Source organism: Pseudopodoces humilis, chromosome 22, assembly GCF_049639895.1.
Source record: "Pseudopodoces humilis isolate 2021_Gansu_Grassland_sample_001 chromosome 22, ASM4963989v1, whole genome shotgun sequence".
NCBI classification, from domain to species: Eukaryota; Metazoa; Chordata; class Aves; order Passeriformes; family Paridae; genus Pseudopodoces; species Pseudopodoces humilis.
Window position 1 is genome coordinate 3,257,497 of NC_142221.1, and position 27,148 is coordinate 3,284,644.

The 27,148-nt window shown below is 54.5% G+C and overlaps 1 protein-coding gene across 3 annotated transcripts in view; it reads right to left on the minus strand.

Moving 5' to 3' along the window:
* Positions 1–27,148, minus strand: part of RXRA (retinoid X receptor alpha) — a 102,788-nt gene that overhangs the window by 18,772 nt on the left and 56,868 nt on the right. For 2 of the 3 annotated variants that reach the window (XM_088065666.1, XM_005529212.3), the window contains exons 2-4: positions 15,794–16,059; positions 11,030–11,180; positions 10,085–10,264 (exon numbers count right to left, since the gene is read on the minus strand). In XM_088065666.1, coding sequence (XP_087921792.1) covers positions 10,085–10,264; positions 11,030–11,180; positions 15,794–16,059 — 597 coding nt within the window. Of the gene's footprint in view, positions 1–10,084; positions 10,265–11,029; positions 11,181–15,793; positions 16,060–16,809; positions 16,829–27,148 lie in introns of those variants that run through there. The other variant, XM_088065664.1, reaches the window with a different exon arrangement.

Sequence of the window (27,148 nt, forward strand, 5' to 3'; positions counted from 1 at the left end):
AGCATCACCCCCCACTCTGCTTCCTGTGTGGCCACACTGGGATATCCCAGGGAATGGGAGGTTTGGGGAAGGCAGGGAGCAGCCCCAGGCTGGGAAATCAGCTCTGTGTGTGTGTGTGCTGCCCTGGGAGCATGGAGAGCGATGATCCTGCTTGGACAGGGCCTCTGCTGGGAAAGCCCCTTCTCAGGTCCTGGAAATAAAAAGGGTTAAAGACAAATGATGGAAAGCACCACAAAGGAAGCAACTCTTTGAGTCACTGCGGGAGAGGGAAAGGGGTGGGTGAAGGGACAAAATCAGTGAATCCTAAAGAAAAGAGAAAACATCTCAGCTTGAAGCAGAAATCCAGAGTTCAGCCAGGTCTGAGGCTGGTAGTGCTGGATTTCCCTGGAGGCCGTGTCATGCCCTTCCCCAGCTCCCGTGGGACAGGAGCTCCATGCAAACCTCCATCCTGCCTTTGGCTCTGGGCAAGCCCCAAACAGACAGGAGAGACCTGTCCCAAATCCTGTGGGATGGGAATGATCTCGCCAGCAGCCTGTCACATGCTGCTGAGTTGTATCTGAGCAGCTCAGAGATGAAAAACACTTATTAGATGTTAAAAACATTATTATTTTTATTAATGACCTCCTAAATCCTACACTTTTCCACACACCACTGTTTCCCACAGCACATTTTAGCCCACTCTGCCTGAGAACAGCCCAAGCATCTCTGGCCATGAGACACAACTCTCTGAAGTCACCCAGCTCTTTGCTGAGGCCCTCCAATAACGTAAAAACCCTGCTATTTATTGACAATTACCCCAGCACTCCCTCCCTGCTGCATTTGAAGCTGGTTGTGGGATGTTCAGGCAGAGCAGCAGGGGCACAGGTATTGTTTGGGGGAAACCAGAGTTATCTGTAACACAACGAGGCTTTTCAGACCATTGGTGGGACCAGCTCTACGCCAAGTGCAAAACCAAACCCTACAATACAAAACTCCAGGCAAATAAAATGAAATAAACCTCAGGAAATTGAGACACAGGCTAAAGGAGCCCTCTCTGGCTGTTGATCCCATTAACCCAGCTCCTGGGGCTGATTCCCAGTGCTCCCCCCTCTTCCCTCAGCACTGCTTTTTGCTGCACATCAACAGAGCTCAGACTCTTCCACGTGAAAGCTGTTATGCAAAAAGGCAAGAGGTTCCTTTCTGCAAACTCCTCTGAGCTACAGAGGCTCCCCAGGCCCACCAATATTGTCTGCTGGGCTGCCAGAGCCATGTAAACTCAGATTTGTGTTGTGGCTTTTGTCCATCTGGTGTGGATTCTTCTTTTTCAAGCCATCATAAAACCCTGCTTTAATTTCACCCCTCCAACCCCACTCCTGCTTCTCCAGTCATCAGAATGAGGGACGTTTTTGCTTAATGCCAATGCTTCTTCAGCAGCACAGATGCACCAGGATTCCTCTGGGCACATCAGAGGAGATGAAACACCTACCGAACAACACGAAAGCCTGAGAGAAAGGCAAACCCTCAACAAATGGGATCTTACAAAAAGACTTAAATGCCAAAGTGCTGACGGAGATTGACAGCAGCTCTCAAGGATGAAGGTGCAAAGTTGGGATCACTGGGTCACTCCACCGTGGTGTTAACCCCAAAATCACATCCTCATGCTGGATACTGGGATTTGTGGTAAAGCATTGCCACAGTAGACAAAGTAGACAAAGTAGACAGGGGCTACTTAAAGCCTTCAATCTGCAAATCTCAACTTCATCAGTGCCACATTCCTGGCCTGAAGAGCCAGACAGATTTCAGGGGTTGTAGGAGAGGATCTTACAGCTCGACAGCACCTGCCTGTGATCAGGCTGAACCCAGCTGATGCAAGAGACAGATGGGCAGAGATCAGACACGTAAGGAGTTCTTTCTATTGATCTGAGCTCGGAGCTGCTGCAGCAGAAAATGGGTGGGGGACAGCTGACTCATCCCAGCTCAGCCCCAGCACAGCCAGCACTCGGCCTGGCCCAGCTGGCTGCCGGCAGCAGAGACATCCTGGGCACAGCAGATGGCACAGGCCCAGCCACCAGCCAAACATAAACCCAGCCCTCAGCAGGGAGTGTTACCTGCTCTGCTACACCCCTGCTGCCGAGCCCAGGCAGCCTCCTCCAATGGCAGGACAAGTGTGGAAGCACTTTGCCTTTGTCTCCATCCATCCATCATCCATCCATCATCCATCCATCCATCCATCCATCATCCATCCATCCATCCATCCATCATCCATCCATCCATCCATCCATCCATCCATCCATCCATCATCCATCCATCCATCCATCCATCCATCCATCCATCCATCATCCATCCATCCATCCATCCATCCATCATCCATCATCCATCCATCCATCATCCATCCATCCATCATCCATCCATCATCCATCCATCCATCCATCCATCATCCATCCATCATCCATCCATCATCCATCCATCCATCCATCATCCATCCATCCATCCATCATCCATCATCCATCCATCCATCATCCATCCATCCATCATCCATCCATCATCCATCCATCATCCATCCATCCATCCATCCATCCATCCATCCATCATCCATCCATCCATCCATCCATCCATCCATCCATCCATCCATCATCCATCATCCATCCATCATCCATCCATCCATCATCCATCCATCCATCATCCATCCATCCATCATCCATCCATCATCCATCCATCCATCCATCCATCCATTCATCCCTCATCCATCATCCATCCATCCATCCATCCATCCATCCATTCATCATCCATCCATCCATCCATCATCCATCCATCCATCCATCCATCATCCATCCATCATCCATCCATCCATCCATCCATCATCCATCCATCCATCCATCATCCATCCATCATCCATCCATCCATCCATCATCCATCCATCATCCATCATCCATCCATCATCCATCCATCCATCATCCATCCATCATCCATCATCCATCCATCCATCATCCATCCATCCATCCATCATCCATCCATCATCCATCCATCCATCCATCATCCATCATCCATCCATCCATCCATCATCCATCCATCCATCCATCCATCCATCCATCCATCATCCATCCATCCATCCATCATCCATCATCCATCCATCATCCATCATCCATCCATCATCCATCCATCCATCATCCATCCATCCATCATCCATCCATCATCCATCCATCATCCACCATCCATCCATCCATCATCCATCCATTTCCCAGTGCTGAACTTGGATCCCCATTATCCTCCCTTCTCCCTGGGATGATGCCTCATGCACAGGTCTTCCCCTCGGAGTGCAGCTGCAGCAGCAGGGGAAGCTCAGCTCCTTCTTGTTCTCTCCACACCACGCGGAGCTTGTGAACACAACCTGTCCCTCCCTTGGGAATGATGCAGGACACCTGCCCAGCCCTGGGATGGATGCAGCTTTTGGGGATGCCTGCCAAGCAGTTGACTCAGTTGCTGATCCTATTTTCTGTCCCTACAGGCAGCTCCAGGAATGACATGGAACAGTTTCATTCCTCACGTGTGCAACAGAACTGTCCTGCAGCAGCTCTTGGGGTACACAAGAACTCCCCTCCCATAATCATCTCCCTGGCACCTCATCCTTCCAGCTGTGGCACTCCCGAAGTCCCTCTGCAGGTTCCAGTGAGTTCCAACCTCGTGTCTCCACTTTCCTAATTCCAGGTACACTCTGAAGCTCCCAAGAGCCCCAGGGCTGGAGAGCCCAACACAGTGTCCTGAAAGGTGCAGGGATTTGCAGCTGGAGCTACAGATCCATGGATTCTGTGGGTTCCAAGACTTGGACTTTCCTGCAGGTGCTGCCATCCCAGCTTCAGAAGCTCAGCAGAGCTGAGAAGACATCCAAGGAGCAGGGAGAAGTCAGAGCTGTCAGTCATTCACAGTCACACGTTTTTATGAGTGTCCTCTACGTCCCCAAACCCTACAGGCACAAGCCCAGTGGAAAACGTCTGGATTTCCTGCCACCAGCATTTCCCTGGAGCTGCTGAGGACCTGACAAGCTGTTGGTCCTTCTTAGCAGAGGTGCTGAAGGACACATCACCATCCTGGGAAAAAAAATAGGGACTGTGTTCCTTGAGATGTAGGAAAAACACAACACATGGAATAGAGAGAAGGAAAGACGGACAAGTGTTCTTTTTCCCCACAAATCTGAGAGAATCTCCAGCAGTGAGCAGACCCCTCACCACACCTCATCCATCCTAGGACCTACGACCTCATCCCTGGAGTCCACTCCCCACTCCCACTGGGGATTTGTCAAATAAACCACAGTGGAAATGATAAAAATGTATTTTTCAAATGGATCTGGTTTGGGAACTGTGTTTCTTTGTGGTTTTTATTTATGTTTTTAAGAAGAGAAACACCAAGGTGGCAGCTGCATGGCAGTTTGTCTGCTGACACCAAAATGGGAATAACCACATTCTTCTCAGCTTCCCAACAACGCTGATTTTCCTGGTCCTGAGGGTGACACAGCTTTTGATCAACAGCGTGAGTCTATCCACCTCAAATGCAGGAGCTGAGCCAGGAATATGGCTTGCTGCATCCCAGAAAACCTTCTCCTGCAAGGCAGAGCCCTCCCAAGCCGTGGCCATCCCATGTTTCCAGAGCTGAGCTTCCCAGCCCTCTCCTCCACGCTGAGGGCTGTGCCAACGCTTCTATTTTTCTTCAAGGAGCCTCGGATGGCTGAGAGCTTTTCCAGGCTGGTTTTCTGAACATAAGGGGAAGCATTTGAACCTTGCAATCCACTTGAGGAGAAAAAAAGATGCAGTCAGAGAGCTCATAGAGGCAGCCCCACCTCCTCCAGCTATGTCTGAGCCGAGCCAAGGACAGAAGCCTGTGTTTTCCATGGCACCTGATGAAGAGCCTCTCCTGTTATTCTGCCTGATTTGGTCTGTACTTGCCTCAGGCCAGTTGCTGTCATGTTTCATCTTGAGCTTCTCCAGCCCATCTGCACTTCCCCAGGGCATGGTACAGCAAGACATGGAGCCCCATGTGCCCACACCACTCCTTGGTGACCTCTCGTGTCTTTAAAATCCAAAATGTCTCATCCTGTGGATTGCAGATGAGCCTCAGCTGTCCAAGCCTGAGGGCTGATGTGCCAAAATGCCAGATCCCTCCTCTGCAGGTGTCCACCTCACACTGGACACCTTGGCTTTGCTCATGGGGGAGCATCTGATGGCTAAAAAAGCAGGTTTGGGTCCATTGCAAAGTGCCACCCAAGCCAGTTCTGGTGCCCCAACCAAGTCCTGTGTGTGGCCACGCTCATGGGCACTGCACTTCTGTGCCAAAGGGATGTCAGTGGAGGGAGGGAGAGGCCCAAAGGAAAGGATTTTCCACAGGGCACTGGTGTTTCTGAGAGGGCAGGAGCAGCACAGGTTTGTTTATTTGCTGGGAGAGACCTGGAGGCTACAGCAGCTCCAGTGACACTCACCCAGTGTCAATACAGAGCTTTTTGGGATGAAAACCCATCCCTCCAGGAGCAACAGGGTGGGGGTTGTTACTTTTCATGGGGAAAGGATCACTCACTCCCTGCAAAAATGGGATTTTCCCAGGGAAACAGACCCAGTGTTCTGAGAGCACAGGGGGAAGGCACCAAAACTCAGCCTGGAGAGCCCCAAATCTGCTCAGTTTTAGTTTTCCCCATCTGCAGGTGGATGGCTGGTTATTTACAAGGAACTGGGGGCGGGGGGTTATTGGGGATTTCTGTTTCTCTCACACTGGAATTTATTTGGCTCTGCTGCCTTTCATGAAGCCAGTCTTTGCTGTGTATCATCAGCATCTTGAAGCGTTTATGCCCCAGGTACCTGTTTATTTCCAAAATGCCAAGACAGCTGAGAAAACCAATTCAGACAGTGTTTCTTCTGCTTTGCTTTCTCATGTCACCTTTTTTTTTTTTTCTCTTTTTCAGAGGTGCAGCTTTCTGCTACTGTAAACAACCTCAAAAGCTGTGACACATGAAATAAACGGGTTTTTCTCCTCCAACATTTTCAACTGAACGCCGTAATTTTTTTAAGGGATGCAAAATACCACCGTGATAATTAAGAAGTGTAACTTCAGAGTGTTAAAAAGTGGATTGAAATGTTTGCATGCAGTTAGTTCACAAGAGGAAAAACAACAGCAAAAAATCTCTAGCTCACTCCACTCTCTGGACACTGAAGTATCAACAAACAGCAACAAAAGTAGAGTAAACCATAAACCAAATCCATTTTCTCAACCTAAGAGCATCCTTTAAAACAAAAAAAACCCCAAACCCAGCATCATTTAACCAGCTGGTTGAAAAGAGCAGCACTTTAGAAGGATATAAGAAACAAACTCATTAAGCTGGAAGATATTTTCCATTCCAAAATTACTCCTAAAAATAACTGTGCTCTTGAACTCTGCCCCTTCACTAGGCTGTGGCCACTTGTGTGCTTTCACATTCACTGGGACAGTGGGTTGGAAACCTGAATTCCTGCTCTTTCTTCCCAGATTACTCGTGCTCCTGAGGGATGTTCCAACAGCTGGGATGACCAAAACTCCAGGGGGATGCACAGCCATGGCAGGGGATCAGGCACTCCATGTGGGAATTTTCAGTCCCTCTGGAGTCTCTCAGCTCCCTGGAGATACGGAAAGGTCTCTGGGCTGTGGAGACGCTGCAAGTCCAACCCTTCCTGGGCTGAACCCCTCAGCTTGGCAAGTGAGAGGGGAAAAAACAATCCACAAACACGGGAAGAGGAAGAATTAACTCAGGCTGTGAAGTTTAATGAAGTCCTGAAGGCAGAGAGCAGGCATGCAGCTGGACAGATGTCCTGGATGCTCCGAGCATGGCTCCGGATCTGGCACAGCAGCTGTACCTGCACCTGGATTTAGGAACAACTTTGGGATCAGCCACGCAGCCTGAGCTGCAGGTGCTGCAGGGGAACAGCTCTCTGCTCTCCAGATGGGTTCCAGGATGCACCAACATCCACTTCACCCATCTGGCACCAAATCCCAGCCTGCAGCCCGGCACGTGCAAGCCCTGCTCCCAGGCTGGGCAGCCCAGCAGGTCCTGCAGAGCAGGCCTGGCTCTCCTGAGGAGCCCCTCAGATCTGGGGGAAGGCTCTGGGAGCCGGTTCCCAAGGGCTGCTCCCTGTGAGGCGGCCAAGGGAGCATGGGAAAGGGCTCCTCGCTGGTATTTCCTGCTCCCTGTGCGATCCTGAGGCGCTGCCAGTGCTGCCGGGGCGGCACCTCCTCACACGGGACAGCCCGAGCTGCACCACGGCCCTGTCACCTCTGCTGTCACCCCCTGACACGCAGGACCCCCTCAAACCAAGCCCCTTGGTGTTCACTCCCACCTCTTCACAAGAGCTCCCTGATTGCAAGGCAGTTCCCAGTTTTTCCCTTCCCAGCCCAAGGCTGCTGATGCACAGACACCTCAGACCCCAGTGAGGAACAGATCCAGCAGGGAGAGTTCAGCTCCTGGATGCAAACAGCCACCCCCACAATAATAACCCCTGCATTAGTCAAGATCCCTGATGGTAATCTTAATTTTGTTGACTATCCGGTACTTAATGGGAGACAGAAGAGAAAAACCAAAGCCTTACACAGCTGGCAGAAATTCATAGGGGAAAAAATGTTCCCAGTTGCTTATTTATTATGGCTGCAGTATCTCAGGGAGCGTGAGGCCCATTCAGCGTGAGCTTGGGATCTCTCTGACGTGTTTCTGACAGGGAACAGCGAGAAGAGATGCACTCAGCAGGAGGAATCCCCTGCTCCTGTAGGCTTTCCCCACTTTAAGCCAAGGGTCTGTGGCCCTGAAGGGTACGTGTCCCCCAGCAGGGCCATCCTGGGTAAGCACACCTCTGGCTCTGCTCTTGGCATGTTCACCAGGACACCCCTCCGCTCTTGGGATCAAACCCTTCCAAACCTCCAGCAGGTTGACTTTACTTCTCTAATCCAACTTCTCACCTAATAACCCCTTTCCTTTTACCCTCTTTAAACTGAGCACAAGCTTGGCTCTCACTCCTCCTCCCAGCATCACCCTGCAGGTCCCAGCACTGCTCCCCACCCCAGCCTGCCTCTCACTGCAGCTCCAGCACTCACTGCAGAGGCTTTTGCTGTGCTTCCACCACATCCCAGTACCTCAGGGCAACAGGAGAGATGCTTCCCAGCAGGAATCTATAAATTAGGTCTCCAGAGCAAGATGTTTTTTAGGGAAATGAGGCCCATAACCCAGGCTCTGTTACTTAAAAGATACAAGAGTTTATGCTAGAAGATAAAAAGCCAGCTGTGTTGTGAGTATTTAGGCAAAAGGAATTAGCAATACAGGATTTAGCCCAAAACTCTTCCCCAAAATAGAGGTGGGAGCAGGAGTGGTGTAAGGACAATTCCAGTCAGCTGGGGTGGGTGCAATGGGAAGAGACCTTTCTTTGACAAATCAGGTGGATATCGCATGTGAAACTCAAGAGCTGCTCAAAACCAGAGCTCAGCGAGATCCAACTTCTGACTTTTTTTTAGGACAACTGAGACATTTCTGTGAGACACTGAGTTTTTAGGTTTATAACAAGAGACAGGGGAATTATTCCAGCTTTCCCTACTTGGGGACTATGCCTAAATCATCTAATGATGACTGTCAAATCACCAGTTCCTGCCCTCACCAGATCCATCAGCACTGCCTGAGCGCACTCCTGGAGTTACCACGATCCCATCTGTCACACTTTTAAATAATTGTCTGATCATTATGAATTCATTTGCTATTCATTGTGATAATGTTAATCAAGATGAATTAATAGAGTCCTCACACTGTACGTGCTCCCTGGGGACTTCCACCACCATTTAGAAATTAATTAATGGACCTGTAATTTTTAGCAGCGCTGCCCATGCAATCACCACTAACGGCAGGCATGGAGCCTGCTCCCAGGGTGGCAGAGTTCCAGCATTCCTGCTGCTCTTCACAGCCCTTCACACCTTGTTCTGGGGAGCTGGAAGGTAACTGGGTCTCCAGCTGCCTGGGGAAGGCTCTGGATGCAGTGCCACGGGAAGAGGATGCTCTGTATTTCTCCAGCTGAACACACAGGAGAATTCATGCCTTCTTTTTGGTCATCTGAGTCTCCCATGGCTCAGGTTTTGGATCAGATTTTCCTCATCCTGCTGCACATCTCCCGTGGAATCCAGGATTCCCCAATGCTCTGCATCCAGGGCAATGCCAGCCCCCACCCCTGCGCTGCCCTGAACGCCTCAGTCTCCCCATTTAATGTTCTGCTGGGGCAGGAACATTTGTTTTGAGCACCAAAGGGTTAAGCTCAGCAGGGCCAAGGAGGTCCCCTGGGTGCCCTGGCAATCCCCCCACACCTCCAGCACAGACAGCTGTGACACTTTGGTGACTTTGGTACTTAGGTAACCCCACAAACTGAGCATGGCAGGGTTTGCCAAACACTCAGAGCAGCTCCAGCCCCGTTTCATCAACGCTCCAGACAGGGCTAAGTGCTCTTCAAAGGTTCCCAGGCTGGAGCTGTGGGCCAGGGCCAGAGCAGGGCTCGCTTTATCAGCCTGTCAGGGAGGCAAGTGTGGCTCTGAAGATGTAAGGGGAGAAAGCAGCACAGAACTGGGGTCACTTTCACGTCATGTCTGCTAAAAGCCTGCTCTGCCAGCAGATTAGAACAGACACAGTCAGCATTTCAAAGGATCGTTTAAAAGAGGCACTGCCAGGGACGTTTAGATCCTAAATTTAAATTCCAGTAAGGGAATCTTAAAGAGACTGAATTTCCTTCTTCTTCCCAATGAGAAAAAAAATGCAGCACTGGATTAGGTGGTGAGGCCCTGGCACAGGACACCCAGAGAAGCAGTGGCTGCCTCATCCCTGGAAGTGTGCAAGGCTGGGCTGGAGTGTAAAATGTCCCTACCCATCACCTAAGCCCTGCTCTGGGACCCAGTGCTGCTCCAGAAGAGGCTCTGGAGGCCACAAGACGCTCTGGCTGTGGCGCAAAAGCAAAACACAAACGCGGTTTCTGTCAGCACGGTGCTGGGAGCCCTTGGCGAGGCTGACGCTGCCTCCGGCACCCACCAAGACCCCTGCAGCACCCGTGGGTGCTCTGGCCAGGCCAGGCCTTACCTTCTCTCTTCATGCCCATGGCCAGACACTTCTGGTAGCGGCAGTACTGGCAGCGGTTGCGCTGGCGCTTGTCGATCAGGCAGTCCTTGTTGTCCCGGCACGTGTAGGTCAGGTCCTTCCGCACCGTGCGCTTGAAGAAGCCTTTGCAGCCCTCACAGCTGTAAACCCCGTAATGTTTACCTTTGGGAGGGATAAAACTCGGGTTTAAAGGCAGCCCTAGCTCCCTTCTTTGCCAGAAGCTCTTCCCAGGGTCTCTCCTAGCTGCGTTTGAAGGCAAGCAGAGGTTTCTTGGAGCTGGGGAATGGTGGCATGGCTTCCACAGAATCAGGATGCCATCCGTGGGTCACATTCTGCCTCACATGCAGGGAAAGGCCATTTCTGGGCCATTCAGCAGGGCTGGGGCAGTGCAGCAGTGGAACAGGGTGACCCCCTGTAGCCCTGTGGGCTCTCTGAACCCCCCACACAAGCCAGCCTGCTCTGTACCCTGCTCCCACCCTCCACTTCCAGCCTGGAGCACAGGAGGGGTCCCAAAGGGCTCACAAACCAAGTAACCAGAGCTCTTCTGGAGCAGGAGGCTTTTAGAAAAGCAGGAGAATAAAGGGAATTAGCACATCCTTGTCTCCCAGGAGTGGAGAAACTCGAGCATCTTTTCAGGAGGCACTGTGTGACAGTACCAGTATGGATCAAAGGACGGGGAGAGGGAGGACACCCCGATGTCTTGTTTGCCAGGAGGGTGAGGATGTGACCCCACTGTTAAACAGGGGCCTGGGGTCTCCTGGCTCGGCTCTGCACCCCCTGCTGTGAGGCACAGGCAGGTCCTGTCCCAAAGCAGAGCTCCTGCTGGCACTCCCCGTGCTGCCAGGAGCCAGGGAGCCAATGCCAGCTCTCTGCCAGGGCACCCACACCCCGAGCCCGCTGCCCTCCCGGGCCAGGTGCCAGCCTCACCCGAAGATCTGTCCCCGCAGATGGCACATATGTGCTTGGTGAAGGAGGCCATCGTTCCTGAGGGATGAGCTGGCACTTTGAGGACTCCATTGAGCCCCAGGGGTGGCTTGATGTCTTCTGTGCTGGTGACGGTGTTCATGGGCGAGTTGAGCTGTGGAGGGACAAGCACAGGGCTCAGCTGGGACTGGGGACATGGGGCTGTGTCTCTTGGACACAGGACAGGACAGGACAAGCAGAGGACAAGCTCCCAGTGGGGACCAGCACTGCTGAACCAAGAGGATTTGGGCTCAGGAGCCCTCAGCCCAAAGGCTCATCTGCCCTGGCACGGGAGCTGGGGTGGCTCTGGGCTGTCAGCAGGGTGACACAAGGGGCAGGACATGGCCAGAACCAAGAGCACCATGCAGGTCTGACCCTGCCCATTCAAGAAGGATGTTTTTCCACGATTTAACTGGAAAGCAAGTTCCTCCTGCACTGCCCCAGCACAGCCCCCAAGCCAAGGGTCAGCAGCCACCCCAGCTTCACACCAGCACGGGACACTGGGAAGATCTGCAGTGGTGGCTGTGGGAGAGCTGCTGGCTGGGATCAGCCCTTGCATGGATGATGAAGGCCAGGACACTCTTGTTTAGCTCTGCAATTTATAGATATCCCTTTAGCATTATCTCTCCAAAGGAAAGCTTCACGGCAAATAAACACATCCCAGATGCAACAGGGCCTGGATTTCAGAGCTGGAGTGGGTGGGACATGTCCCTGCAACTCCCAAACATCTTTCCTTCCTTCCCTTGGCCCCCAACAAGCAGAGAATTGTGTGGAACTGGTGCTGGCACCATGGCACTGCTGTGGACTGAAGGGTTCCTGGGCTGAATCCCCCACTGGGCTGTTACAGCCCCATGTGCAAAGAGAAACTGAGGCACAGAGCTGTTGCACTGACCCATCTTGGTAAGGGGACACCTCACCCTGCCCAGGAGGGTCTGGGGGTGAAGGGGGGACCTGGACTTGGGCAGCTCTGGATGCAGAGCTGGCTGGGATAACTGTGAGTGTCCCCAGGGGAATCAGCCTGCCAGGGACTGTCACAGAGCCACCACCCCTGCCAGCCTCTAAACCCAGGATGGATACACAGGCCTGTGCCTCAGTTTGTCACCTTTCTCTGCTCTAATAGAGATCCTCAGCAATTGCATTTGTCACAAATTAATTCAGGGAAATCCCAGGGCTTGCGATCTGTCAATTAGAGCGGCACAGCCTCTCCTCTGGCTTTCAAGTCTCCAGACTGGTGGGGAGTATTTGGCAGGCAGATGACTGACAGCCACACAACAGAGCCAGGTAAACCCACCCTGGAGAAATGGGATGGATCTGCCTCGCTCTGCCGCCCTGCCTGTGCCAGCTGATGAATCAAAGGCAGCTGGGACCGGGGGCCAGCCAGGGATGCACTCCTGGCTTTAGCTGCTGTTTGACAGAGCGGCGAGGGGAGCGAGGGGAGTCCCCAGGCTGGAGCATCTCTTTCTGAGTCCCACATGATCTCTGTGCTCCCCTGGGAGCAGGGGTTGCCAAGACAGGGTGAACTGCCCCAGGAATTCCTCCCAGAGCACTTTCTGGGTAGTGGAGCCAGTTCCCAGGTGCAGCTGGTGACAATGGCTTGTGTCACGTTGCATCCCTGGCTGTGGGAGCCAGGCCCCAGCAGCCCCCTGATAACACTGGGGAGATGATGGGCAGGGTGGGGGTCCCACAACTCTCCTCAGCCCAGAGAATCAGCTGCTCAGAGCTGAGTCAGCCCCGGGCTGGGGAGGGGAAAGTCATCGGTTCCTCTCCCAGCACTGGCCCCAAACCTCAGCGGAGCCACGCCGGGGTTCCCACACCACCCTGGCGCCTGCCCCGGGAGCACGTGCAGGGAGGGGACAGAGGAGGGGACAGCAGCCCCTGGCCTTGGCACAGCACTTCTGCTCTGGGACAGCATGGCTGCAGCTCAGCAAGGAGCCCAGACACGGGAGGAACCTGTGCTCTGCTTCCCCAGTGGCACCAGCACCTCTTGGCTCCTGCCCCTCCCTCTCCAGCACCCTGGACCGAATCCTGGCCCTTCTGGCGAGCAGAGCTTTATTCCTCCACCTCCCATCCCAAAAAACATGCCAGCCCTTTCCCAGTCCCCCAGGCACCCTTACAAAGAGCACTGTGCAAAGGCAGACGGCAGCTCTGGAAAAGCCTAATCCCAGGTCTGATCTCTCCCCACTCGCCCCCGGGCATCCTGAGCTGCTGCCAGCAATGCCTGGGGCTGCTGCTCCACACAGCCCTGCAAACTGCATGGAAAGTTCTCCCCTCCCAGCTCCTGCTGAAAATCCTGCGCTTTTTCCCCTGTTTTCCCATCATTTTTAGCTAAGAGGGTTTAAGCAACATGTTAAATTCCCCAAGCTGCTGGGTGTAGCCCCTCAGTCTGGCTGGGACCCTGCTCACCACCGCGGGCCAGCTGAGCACCAGCATTCCCCTCCCATGGATGCTGGGATCCCATGGCAGGATCCCTGCCACACGCTCTGATTTTGGGGCAGCGTTAGCAAACCCTGCAAGACCCTGGGAAACTCCCAGTGCTGGAGGGGGAGGTATTGGGAACATTCTCCAGCACTGTCACCAAGGGTGACACCTCCTCACAGATGGGGTGGGTGAGCCACCCGTTTTTTGGGCAGCTCCTTCCCACCCCGGTGGAGCTGGGGTGGGGGGGACCCACCCTGGGGACCTCACACACCGCGTGCCCTTCTGCTCTGCTGCCTCTCCAGAGGCGACGAGGCATGGCCTGATGGCAAGTGGCATCTGCCATCTGATGCAAACCACCTTCCATCAGTGCCATCCCTGCCCGGCGACGGGGGCCACACGCCTCATTACCCCGGAGCTCTGCCGGCCGGGCCAGGGGGGCTGCGCTCCCCTGAGCATCCGCCTTGCTGCCCCTCCTCCTCCTCCTCCTCCTCCTCCTCCTCCTCTTCCCCCTCACCTGCTCCTCGTGCACTCTGCCAGCCCAGGTAGGCGCCTCCGCCCGCTGCAGGGACAGGGACAGGGACCTAATGTGGCCAGACAGGGAACAGATGGCAGGAGCCATTAGGCTGAAGCCCTCCGAAGTGTCACCTCCAGGGACAACACTCAAGACAAGTCCCTGAACAAAGGACGGGCACTCTGAGGGCTGGAGCCAAGGGCTGAAGGGTTGGAGACACCAGGGCTGGAGCCAAGGGCTGAAGGGTTGGAGACACCAGGGCTGGAGCCACCAGGGTTGGAGCCATCAGGGTTGGAGCCACCAGGGCTGGAGCCACCAGGGCTGGAGCCACCAGGGCTGGAGCCACCAGGGTTGGAGCCATCAGGGTTGGAGCCATCAGGGCTGGAGCCAGCTCCCTGCCAGCACCATCCCACCACACTCTCACTTCCCGTTCCGCCCTGGAGCTCTGCTTCGTTTCAGTTCTCCCGCTCACCGCTCCCAAACTGTGCCTTACAGTCGCCCCTTCCCTGCTGTCTCCCTGGCTTGTGGCTCCCCCCAAGGTTGCCTCACATCCCCCTTCCCACTCCTTCCCCACCATTTTGGTGCTGGGGGTGCTGATTCTGCTCTGGCTGCCCGTTCCCAGGCGCAGTTTCAGTTCCTCTTCCCTCGGCCCTGGGATGGGAGGGGACGTGTCCACCCTGCTGCTCTCCCACAGTGGAAGTGGGGTGCAGGTCCCTGCTCATCCAGGGGGTCACAGGCTGAATCCCACATGGCAGAAGCTCATCCAGATGCAAATCTTACTCCCCTCTGACCAGCACAGGGATGCTGGATCCTGAGGAAGCTGCCTGCAGGTCCCCAGGGATAGCAGTCAGCACAGTCCCACGTAGTAAAAAGCCCTGTAATCTCTGGGAATAAATCAGGCCAATATTTAAAAATAAAGGTGCTGGCAGGTGCTTGAGTCCCAGAGAGGGCCTGGAATAAATAAATCTGCAGCTAGTGGCAGGTGGTGGCCAATTCCTTAATCTGCCCTTTTACTAAACATATCCTGTGCGAGCAGCCAGCAACAGGTGGCAGAGGCTGGCCAGCACCCCGATCTGGCTATTTTTAAAAAGAGCTTATCTCGCCCTGCTTGGAGGGGTTTTTACATAATCTTCAGCCACTGAAGGCCAGTCCCTGCCCTGTGAGGAGAAAAGGGCAGCAGGTAGAGGACCCCTGGGTTTGTGCAAGTGACAGGATAAGGGAAACGACCTCGGGTTGTGTCAGCAGAGGTTGAGATTGGCTGCTTGGGATAATTTCTTCATTGGAAGGGTTGTCAGGCTGTACAGGGAAGGGGTGGAATCACCACGCCTGGAAGTGTTGAAGGTGTGTGGGTGTGGCACTTGGGGACATGGGTTTGTGGTGGACTTGGATGATCTTAAGAGGGTTTTTCCAACTAAAACAATTCCATGACTCTGTGGAGTCCACGGGTGGCCCTGGAGAGGGGGATGTGCTGCTTCCCAGCCAGAAGAATCCCAGAAAGTCCTAGGGTGGCTCTGGCTCCTGCCACAGCTACACCAGCCCCCAGGTGAGCCAGGTGTGGTCACTACACCCAGCCCAAACCTGAGGACAGCAGGTGATGGACAGCTGTGTTCCAGCTGTGCTGGTCTCTCACAGCCCACCCAGGGCAACCCCCCAAAGGGTTAACCCCCCTCCAGCTTAGTTTCCCCCTTATGTTTCTGCTTTTTGCCTCCCCTTGGAGCCAGTCTGGATGAGGAACCCCCCAGAGGCAGCTCCTCCTTGCCCAAACAGGCAGCAGTGCCACCTCAGCACTGTCCCCTTACCTGCGGGCTGCTGGTGCCGAATCCCAGGCTGGGCGTGGAGGGGACAGACATCGAGTGTGGGCCCATGGGGGAGCTGATGACGGAGAACGGGGGGCCCATGCCATTGATGGGCGAGCTCAGGGTGCTGATGGGCGAGTGCAGCTGGCCCGGCGAGCCCAGCGAGGAGCCGATGCCCGGCCCGATGGACGGGTGCAAGGACGGGGTGGCCATGGGCCCCCGGCTGGTGGGGGAGTTCAGGGATGTGGAATTCACTTGGTTGGAGAAATCTGCAAGAGAAGGAGGAGAGGAAAGGGGTTGAGTCACCCACGTGGGACAGAGTCCTGAGCTGCAGGCCCCTGCTCCTCCCCCAAAATTCCCAGTGCAGCTCCATATTTCCAAACCACCCTCTTCTGGAGTATCTATGCAGGCATTAAGGCACATGCTTTTCCACCTCGTTAAGAGCATTTCCCCCTCAAGCCAGGCACCAGTGCCCTCCTCCACAGCTCTAAGCTCTGCCAGGGGCTCAGCATCCCTGCTCCAGCTGATTCCCTCCTGCCACAGGATAATTTGGATTTATCACCAGGAGCAAGGCGAGAAGCACCCACACGCTGTGGAGGTGGCTCAGTCTGTGCATCACACATGTCAGGTGTTTGTCCATCCACAGGGAACACTGTGTGTTCAGAGGTTGGATCTGAGGATTTGGGAGGACTCCTCCAGCCTAAATGACTCTGTGATTCTGGAACACTCCTGCTTGGTTGTGAGGGGAGCGGGAGCAGCTCTGCAGGCAGCAGGACGGGCTGTGTCTGCCTGTCCCGGGGGAGCAGAGGAGGGGGGCAGGAAGGGGGGCTTATAAATAGACTCCAGTTCTCCCAAGAGGAGACATGGAGCCATTCCTGGCACATTTCCTCCTCATCCTGTCACGCTGCTTGCAAAACAATCCCCAGCGAGGAAGGGGCTGGCTCTGGCCCCCAGGGAGGGGAGGGAGGAAGGCAGCAGGGCCAGGGGGCAGCGCAGGCAGGACTCCCCACAAAACTCACCCAGTCCCCCCATCAGGGATCACCAGGTGATCACCACAGACACCAGGGATCCAGAGCCAGGGATGCTCCAGCACGGCCACTTGGGTGTTCATGGTGGGTTCATGGGGTCTGCCTTTGGCTGCAGACCCCAAAGTGAACTGAAGTCTGGGAAATTCTGTCTTCAGTCACCTGCACCCATCAGGATCAGCTGCGTCCCCAGGATTTTGGAGCAATTAGCACATGAATGTCACACAGTGGGAAACACTGACAGCCCCAGCAACCTTCCCTGGAGATCCTTGATCCTGGTGGAGAAACCCCAGCAAGAGGAAGAAGAGAAGGTTCAGCAAGGCAGCGATGCTGCTCTCGCCAAGATGTGGAACCAGCATCCCACTGCTGCTTCCAGAATCCCAGTGCTGCACCCAGAACCCCATCACTGTATTCAAGTCCCATTTATGCTTCCAGAATTCTATTGTTGCCCCCAGAATGCCATTGCTCCCCCAGGATCCCATCACTGCCCCCAGGATCCCATTGCTACCACCAGATTCCGCAGTATCCCAAGTGTGCCCCCAGCACACAAAGGCACCCCTGGGCCAAGAGGAGCACCCCTGGGCTAGGGGAGCACCCCTGGGCTGAGAGGAACACTCCTGGACTGAGGGGAGCACCCCTGGACCGAGGGGAACACCCCTGGACCGAGGGGAGCACCCCTGGACTGAGGGGAGCACCCCTGGATTGAGAGGAGCACCCCTGGACTGAGGGGAGCACCCCTGGGCCAAGGGGAGCACCCCTGGGCCAAGAGGAGCACCCCTGGATTGAGAGAAGCACCCTTGGGCTGAGAGGAACACTCCTGGACTGAGGGGAGCACCCCTGGATTGAGAGAAGCACCCTTGGGCTGAGAGGAACACTCCTGGACTGAGGGGAGCACCCCTGGGCCAAGAGGAGCACCCCTGGGCTAGGGGAGCACCCCTGGGCCGAGGGGAACACCCCTGGACTGAGAGGAGCACCCCTGGATTGAGAGGAGACCCCCTGGACTGAGGGGAGCACCCCTGGGCTAGGGGAGCACCCCTGGATTGACAGGAGCACCCCTGGATTGAGAGGAGCCCCCCTGGGCCGAGGGGAGCCCCCCAGTCCCGGGGCCAGGCCAGGCTCTCACAGGATGTTGACACAAACCAAGCGCCGGCCACCGCGTCACCCACGGCTGAGTGACGTGAGGGAGGCGCAAGAGGAACCCCAGGAAATTCCTGGAGGATTCCAGGGCTGCTCCTGGGATTTAGCACAGCACTTCCCAGCTCTCTGGTTTTGGTGTCTTTAAAAGGCTGGGAGAGCAGTGGGGCCCTGGAGAGTCCCCAGTGCCAGGCAGGAGCTGGTTGTGCAGCAGGACCCCACAAACACCCACGGGGTGATGGAGGGACACCTTCCAAGGATGCAGCAGATCCAGGGAAAACAGGCCCTTGACCTGTGCAAAGGGAAGACAGCAGAGCATAGTCCTTCCTTTGAAAAGATCCGGAATATTTAAGGCAGGAGAGTTCACAGGAGTGTCACTGGTGACCGGCCCACGCTGACTTGAGCACATCAGAAAGCAAAGCACGTGTGGGGCCGGCACCTCTCCCAAAATCCCAATTCCTGGGCACCTCAGGAGCTCCCTGCACATCCCGTGAGCAGATCAGCTGCCCTCACCCACCCTGCTCCACATTAATGCCATTCCCATCACCCAGAAAGGAACTGAGGCAAAAACAAACAGGGTGGGAGAGGAGAGGGATGATGGTGTGTGGAAGGGGAGATGTGGGCAGGCACAGCCACATTTGGCTGTGTTTACACCCAAACCCCTCAGCCACACTCTGGGAAATCTGAACCAGATCAGGACTTTTGCAGAGCATCAGGACTCAAAAATTCCAAGCAACTTCTTGGACACTGGGAGGTTTCCACTCCTCATCCGAACACTCCCTGCTCCAAAACCCCGCTGGGAGAGCGGCAGCAATGGGAAACATTTACATCCAGCAAGCAAATGTGTTTTTTTAAGCTTAGCAAAATCAAGAGTCCACCTGAGGCAACTCAGCCCAGATGCTGCTAGTCCCTGGCTGGAGGGAATTGGAGTTTGGGGAAAACAGAGCTTGAGGTGAAGAGATGGGCACAGGGAGTGGGATATGAGGAGTCTGCCCTCTTCCCTATCATAGGTATCCTTGTTCCTAAAGGAATTTAACTGCAAAAAGAATGCTACAAAAAAAGATAAATTTAAAAAAGAAAAAAGCCTAGATTGAGGAAATATCCTTAATAGACACAAATAAATTCCCAAGCTGATGAGCACCACTTGGACTGCAGCAGAGGAGGCATTTCCCCAAAGGCATTTTCAGCTCAAGCAGTGCGAGACTGTTCCTTCTCCTTGAGGAGTTCTGCCATTTAAAGCTGCTGTGTGTGACAATCTCTTGACCAAAATAAACTCTGTGCCCGTTTCTAAACTAAAAAAAAAATAGGGGAAAAAAAAGTTCTGAAAGCATTTCCCCTCTGTCACACCCATCAAGCACAGCTATTTTCTGTGTGTGTCCTTTGTTTTAGCACAACGACCTCTGTCTATCCCCAAAGATGCCCCATGGCAGTTCAGATCAGGAACCAGAGCTCATCAGCAGCTGAAGAATTTGCAGTGAAGCTCTTTTTCTTCCTCCAAACTACAAGCCTGCCAGCCACAGAGTTTGGATGGGAATTTTTTTCCCAAGGAATATGACATTTAGGGCAGGGCCACATGATCCATGTACAAGGGATGGCTGCAGGAAGCCCTGTGAGTGATCCCACCAGGAGTCATCCCCTGGACACCAGACCCAACAGGGGAGCCTGAGTTCTGGGTTTCTGGTGCTCATCCCTTTCCTTCAGCAGATGCCCACCTTTCCAAGATCTCTTTGGGATGGATTCCCACCACACAGAGGTTTTAAGCAGCAGCAGCCCCAAAAACCAGATACTGATGGCACAAGAAGGGCACAGACTGACATCACCTTCACCAAAGTCACACAGCAAACTGCAGCCAAAGCTGGGAACAGATCCTGGCAGTTCCAAAATCCAGGGTAGCATTCAACTGCTGGATCACCCTTCCCTCAGACAGCACTCTTCTGGCATTATCATAACCATAATCATAATTAGAACAAGAATATTATCAATAATTTTCAATAAGGGAAAAAAAAAAATCTTCATAAAACATTTGTACCCAACACCCACTGGCAGCTCCACTGCTCTTTTCCATGCCCTTGGCATTCAGCACAAAGCTTGGACCAGCCAACATCCATGGCTGGATGCACGCCAGATGGGCAGGTCAGACCCTCCAGGAGCACCTGGAGTGCCACCAGCCCTCACCACCCTTCCCTGTGGCATTTTGTCACCCAGTGTCACTCCAAGCTGCTGCCTGGCCAGGGCACGTCTGCAGCAGCTGCAGCAGCTTCTGCTGATCCAGCACCATCACCAAGGGCTGTGATTTTAACATTTCTAGACCAAAAAATGTCCCAGAGCCGAAACAATTCCAGCAGTGCAGAGGCGCCTTTTTTTCCCAGGATAGCTCATTTGTACCAGAATGAAGTGTACCAGCATAAGCTTTCACCAGAATAATCTTCATTTATGCCTAAGAGGCTTTGCCAGTAAAACTACAGTGACCTAGCTCTGCTGGAAAACCTTTTCTGGCATATCCTGGGAGTTTACTCAGCAGCTCCGTGGCTCAGCACTCACATCTGAGAGAGGGGAAGTTAAAAAAAAAAAACAAAACATATTCCAAGGCACAAACAGCCTCCTTGAGCTGTGTATTTCTGCAGCTGAGGAGAGCTTCTCACCTAGGGTACAACCCACAGCTAATCCATTGGGATCAGAGGGGTTTGCAGCACCCCAGGCAGGGCTGGAGGAGTTGTCACTGCAGGACCAACCCAAGAGCCTGTCCCTGACACCAGCTGAGACTTGGCAAGTCACAACCCCCTGCTTCTGCTTTTCTTTTTTTTTTTTTTTTTTTCCCTCAGCACCTCTTCCTCCTTAATCAGAAAGCAAATCAACTCTGGGTATTAAACAGCAGGAAATTCTAAATTTGGGTTGCCACTCCCTTCCTCAAGTCAGCCCTTGGTGTCAGGGCTTTGCGGGGCCACGCTGGGAGGGGAGCAGGATCAGCAGCACGGATCAGGCTTCTGCAACATCCTCCTCTTCCTCCTCCTCTGCTCTCCAGCATCACTTTGGGGGTGCCCAGGTTCCAGATCCTCACCCCCAAATGCATGTGGATCAGGTGAAGGCAGTGCCCCACATTCTTTCTTCGGTGACTCTACACCAAAATGAGCTCGGCAGTGAAAATCTGTGTCCTTGTGCTTTCATTCCTCAAAAGCAGTTTGGGAATCTCACATGCTTTCCAGACAAGGAACCTCAAATGCTGGAGGTTGCCCTTTGCTTTTCTCTCACCTTCCCCACAGCAAAGCAGGGATGAGTGGCAAACAGCAGGAGAACAACAGCATTTGGGCAGGACGGTGGTTTTCATGTGAGAATTGCCATGGTAATGCTGTGACCACAAGAGGTCAGGTCCTCACTTTTGTCCTGATCACAAACTCAGGGATGAATTTAAATAGCCCCTGGCCTACAACCTTGAGTAAGTTTGCTCTCAATTTATAGCAGCACAGCTGAGAACTGAAGGAAGGATGGAGCAAGAGCTGCCTCTTCCCCTTCCAACAGTGGCTGCGGCCATGGAGCAACAGTGCCTGGCCTGGGCACACTCAGGGGGTGTTATCCCAAAAACCCATCCACGGATCCAAGAAACAAGCAGCATCCTGTGGCAATTTAGCTGCATTTGAAGCACTTTGCCCAGTGAGGACGGGCAACTGATCCTCTCAAACCACCTGGGTTCTGAGCACACACAGAATCCCTGGGAACAGACACCCCAAGGTGTCAGAAGGTGCAGCTCTGTTTTATCCATAAATCCCTTCTGAGTATCTTTTCCACAGCTACAGGCAAAGGGATGTAGGACCATGGGAATGCAGCACGGCCAAGTGTGTTGAGTAGCTCTGATGTCACCAAAAAGTAACTGGAATTGTTTTTTCTTTTTATATTTCTGTATAATACAGATAATATAATGTCTCAACAAAGCTGAGACCATCCCTCTGAGACCCCCCCAAACCCTGCACATGGGGCAGCACACAGAAATCTGTCTTTCTACTGGCATTTCAGAACCACCACGTGCAGTTTTCATTCAGGAATCTGCTCTGAGATTTGGGAGAGTTTCTCCAGCCACACTCAGTATCTTCCCCGGGTGATGCCGTGGTGGTTCAAGCTGCTCGAGGACAGTGAGAAACTGAGTTTCAGCTGTAACCTGCACAGGGTGGGTTCCTCCTCCCAGCAGGTTTCACTTTCACCAAATGAAAACCTCAAAGCCACAGAGCTTCTCACCTCTGGCCTCCCCGAAACCTTCTCGCAGCACCGCTCGGCACCTCCGCCGAGCCCAGCCAGCAGCAGAGCTGCTCTTTGGGGTTTCAGTGCAGCAGCAGGGGTTTTCCTTGGCTGGAGGAATTCCACAGCATCCCTCTGTGTGCTGCCAGGCATTGGTGCTGCCTCCTGCCAGCATTTCATTGATGGGCCCCGGTGTGAGATGACAGCACCCAGGAGCACCTTTTCCCCCGCACTCTGCACGCCAGCCTCTCCCTCCCCAGCCAGAATTCCCGTTTACCACTCAGGAAACCTCTGCTCTCTTCCCACAAGGCGAAGGGGAAGTGCAAAAGCATCCCACTGCTGAGCCATGGGGGATCCCCAAAGCAGGACCCACCCCAAACCTTGCAGCAGCATCCCTGTGCCACAGCTGGGTCACCTCTGTCCCTGCAGCTCCAACACCTGCTCTTCCTCTCTATCCTGTTTTGTTTTCTCCTCTGGAGAAAATCCCACTTTTCGGCTCAAAGCACCACAGGGCGCTTTGGGGAGACACTCACCCCTAACTCACCCCATCACCTGCTGGACCCTGCGTGCCCAGGGCTCTGGGGACCCCCCACCTCAGGGTCCACACCAAAAATGGGATAGCTGTTCCTGATGCTGCAGAGCTGCCATGGAGCAGGCGGCACACAGACCGCATGCCAGGGCTGACCAAGTGTGCTCAGCATCATCACAGGGGCTTATTTTGGATTTTTACCCTTAAAAACCCCATCCCACCCTCTCAGGAGCTCACTAAAATCACACCCTGCTCCTGGAAGAGCTGGAAGCCCGCAGGGGCTACCCCATCTCCAAGGGGGAAGGACTGAAAAGGGGAATCTTCCAGAAGCTGCTGTCCCCACAGGCTGCCGAGGAAGCACCAGGAAAAGCCACATTGACCCCATCCCAAACCATCTCCCCACCACATGGAGGACCCCCAGACAGACAGGGCAGGCTCCAGGGGCAGGCAGAGAAGGGAAAAGCAGGAAGGGTGAGGAGCAGGAGCTGTGGGAAGCGTGAGGAGAGCAGGGAAGCCCACGGGGAGGGGAGCGGGCAGCTCTCCCCCACCCTGGCAGCGCTGGGTGGAGGGGGGGAGGGTGCACCCAGGCAAACAAGGATTCTGCTGATAAAGCAAATGTGACTCAATCACACGCTTGTGCAAAGATGTCACAACAGTGCTGAGAAATTACAGGCTCCTATTTCATCCCTCAAGGGCCGGCGCTGGCCCCGCTCTCACAATGCTCTCTGTTCTGCAGTCAGAGTGCCCCTAATTTACTGGCTGGGAACCCGCTGCAGGGCCAGCCCATAAATGGGGCAGTGTGGTGCTGCTGCCAGGGCTCCTGGGCTGCCAGGGGCTGCCTGATGAAGGGCTCGACGTGGCAGCTCTTCAGAGCCCTTTGCAGAAGCAGCTCCGAGCAGGACTGTCCCCTCCTGGCGCTTTTGGGGTGTGGGACAGGGGAGTGATGGGGACTGATGCCCCCAACCCAGCTCTCTGCCCCAGATCTGGCACAGTTGGGACTTCCCAGGCAAACCCTGCTTGGGGTTGCACCTCTCCAGTTTCTTGGGTGTCTTCACACAGTCTAAAAGGGAAGTTTGGGGACCCCACTGCCAAGGGACGTGGGCTCAGCCACCACGGCTGCAACTGTCCCCTGCCACCAACCTTCCCCAAACACAGCCTGGAGCAGGCCATGCCTAGAGGTGACTGGACCTGCTGATCCCTTCCCAGCTTCCAAACTGCACCAGTGCAGCCAAACTAGCAGGAAATGATGCCAGAGGAGAAGATTCTCCCTCTGCTCTGCAAAAACAGAGTGCTGCTCCCAGGCATTCTGTCCTGATGGGCACCACCAGCGTGGGGATGTGGTGATGGTGGCACCAAGGCACTTCCCAAGGTCTGCCCATCCTGCCCAGGGAGCTCTGCTGGGAGCTCCTCATCCTCCCTGCAGCTGCTGACCTTCACAGCCTCGCTGCCTCCATTCCAGTCCCCTAAAAGAGCACGGTGAGAGCTAAAGCACAGCGGTCCCGCAGGTTGCTGGAGTTCATTATGGCCTTTTAATTACATTCAATTGCAGTTTTATGGGCTTACGGGCAAATTGGAAGTGATCTAATTGCCCTTGAGGGGGTGCTGGGCTCTGAGCTATGAAAATCCAAGCAGGATCCAGTGAGAAGCGTGGGGAGCTCGGAAGCTTTAGGCTCATTCCAGCAGGAAGAGGAGAAACTTCCACTCACACTGGAGAATCCCCAGGACACCTCAGTAAGGAGCCACACACATGGCATGTGCTGGGCCCACCAGAGAACCCCGAATAGGCACTGCCCCAGTTCATCCCAACCACTGTCCCCAACACTTGGGGACATCCCCATGCTGGGCTCCAGGGAGGAGGGACGTGGAGAGTGGATGGGGCTCAGACCTGGAGCCGAGCTCTCCACCCCAGTGAAACCTGCTCCCTCGAGAATATCCCTCTGCAAAGCAGCCAAAAGGATGCTGAGTGCTCTGGGAAACAGGAGCTCCCAACCCTCAGCTTCCCAGATCTGGGATGAGCCAAATCCTAAAGACCAAGAGCAGAGAAGCCCAGCAGCTCTCCCAGCCACTGGCTTTGAGATCCATGAGCTAAAATGCGTTGCTCATTTGTTAACGAGCCCCGGAGGTGCAGGATGTGCTGCATCCACCCTCGCTCTGCTGATTTTGGGGACTGGCAGGAGGGACAGCACCTCCCCATGGCCTTCTGCTCCCACCTGAGGTCAGCATGGAGAGCAACCATCAGCCCACATGGCTTTTAGATATCCTACAGGATGGGCCAGCAGCAGGGAGGTGAGAGGAGGAGGAGGAGGAGGAGGAGGAGGAGGAGGAAGACCCAGCCATGAATTGCAGATCCCTGCCTCCGCCTGGCTCCCAGGAACAACGGCCCACAAAGCACCAGGCAGGAGGATTATATTACGGTGCTGTGCGTGCACATTAATCCAGATTTGAGATAATTACAGTCATTCGCTTGGCATAATGGGCTTTAATTGATCCAGCGGGGCCTGGGCTGGTGCTCAGTGCCTGTGTGCAGCTGGCAGCCCGAGACACCAAAGCTGTGCTGCCACTGACCAGCAAAACCAGTGCCACTTACTGGTTTTCCAGAAAAACAGCTGTGGTGGTTTTCCTTAGGGGGTGCTGGAGGATGGCAAAGCCACGTGGACTTTTCAGTCTCTCAGCTGAGACCCAGCAAGCCTGGCATGGGCACGGAGGTGGCATCTGGTCAGGAGACATCTCATGAGCATCCAAGTGGGATGAGCAACCCCTCCGGGGGGTTTCACTGCTGGGAACCAGGCAAGGGCAGCCCATGGGAATGCTGTTTTCCAAGTCTCCTTGGAGAACTGCCCAGCTCTCAGAACCATGCCTGCTGGGAAGTTGGTCAACAGATCCCTAAAGGTCCCTTTCCAGCAGCTTCAATGGTCACAGAGCTGGAAACACAGATGGGGAAAGGAACCCAGATCCCAAAACAGCCATCCCTTCCCACCTCAGCTCCTCTTCCACATCTCCACCAATGTCTGGAGAACCCTCTGGAGTGAGCCAGTTCCCTCAAGGTGTAAAACCATCCACTGACCCTCAGCTGCAGGTCCAGGGGGAAGAAGGGGCCTGAGAACTGGGTGCTACACAGGAAGGTGTGTGACAAGACTGAAGGCAGGGTCAGATCCCCTCCCAAAAAAGCAAGTTCCCTCTGAAAACTAGATGTCATGCACTTTTTTCCAAGAGGAAGAAGCTGCCTTTGGTTTTATGTGACCTGCTGGGGATCAGTAACACGTTTTGGGCAGGAGGGGAAGTTTAAGCCCCCTCAACTCCAGTTGTGTGGCCAGAGGGATGGGCAGGCAGGCCAGGAGGGTTGTTCCCCCTTCCCAGGCCAGAGAGGAGGCTTGGGAAAGCTTTTCCCTCCCTCAGGCAGGCAGCAGCAAGGGATGGGCTGCCTGCAAGCTGCCTTTGGGTTTAGGTTTCTGGTTTGAGTCCAAAGCTAATTAGGCTGCTCCAAGTCCAATCAGATAGCCTCAGCTAATTGAGCCCGGCACGGACGGGTCAATGTCCAGCGGGGCTTGGCGTTCCAGGAGTTCTGGCAGCCCACAGATAACTGCCAGGGCCTGGGAAGGGGAAGGACCCCTCACAAAAATGTTCCCTTCATGTACAGGCAGCATTCCCCTGCCAGAGCTGAGCACAGTCCTGGGTTAACCCCTCAGGCACTGCCAGCATCAACCCCAATGGGTGGAAAGGCCCCAAAGGCAATGCTGGGCAGGGATGAAAGGGACTGAGTGGGGCATGAAATAGGGTGACTTCACCAGGCTTTGGTGTCACCTCTCCTGCTGTCACCCCAACAACAGGCTTGCTGAGCCATGGCACAGACTGCACAGCACAGAGCAGAACCCCCACACCACACAGCAAGGGGAAGCCATGGGAATTCCAGGCTCACAGCTCCTGGAAATGTGGCACTACAGAGCCTGGAGCTGGGTGCTCTGTGCTCCCCACACGGCTCCCAGCGCTGACTCCACAGCTGGGTTAGATGTGTCTGCACCAGACTGCAGCCTCCAGGCTGGGACAGAGGGCTTTGTCCGAGCTCTGGGAGGCAGCAGGGCTGTGGGACGGGGTCAGCAGCACTTCCCAGATGTCCCTGGGCATTGCAGCACTCCGGGGAGGGGAACAGCAGGGCAGCCAAGCACTGGGATCAGGGAAAGCATGAGGAAGATGAGGGAAATTGAGGAAGGCTCCAAGAAGCCCTTCCTCAAGTGGTTCCCAAGCAGCTCCCCCAGCTCCTGAGTTCTAGGGCAGATTCCAGCCAGGAAAACAACATCCAGCTTCCCAGAAAGCACAGACTTCCTTTTTCCCTCTAATCCTGCCTCGATTTCCAGGCTGAGCACCATCCGGGCGGGCAGGAGGATGGCAGCCTCGATCCCTGCGCTGGGAACACCGAGAGAATCTGCACATCCGCCCCCTCCACCT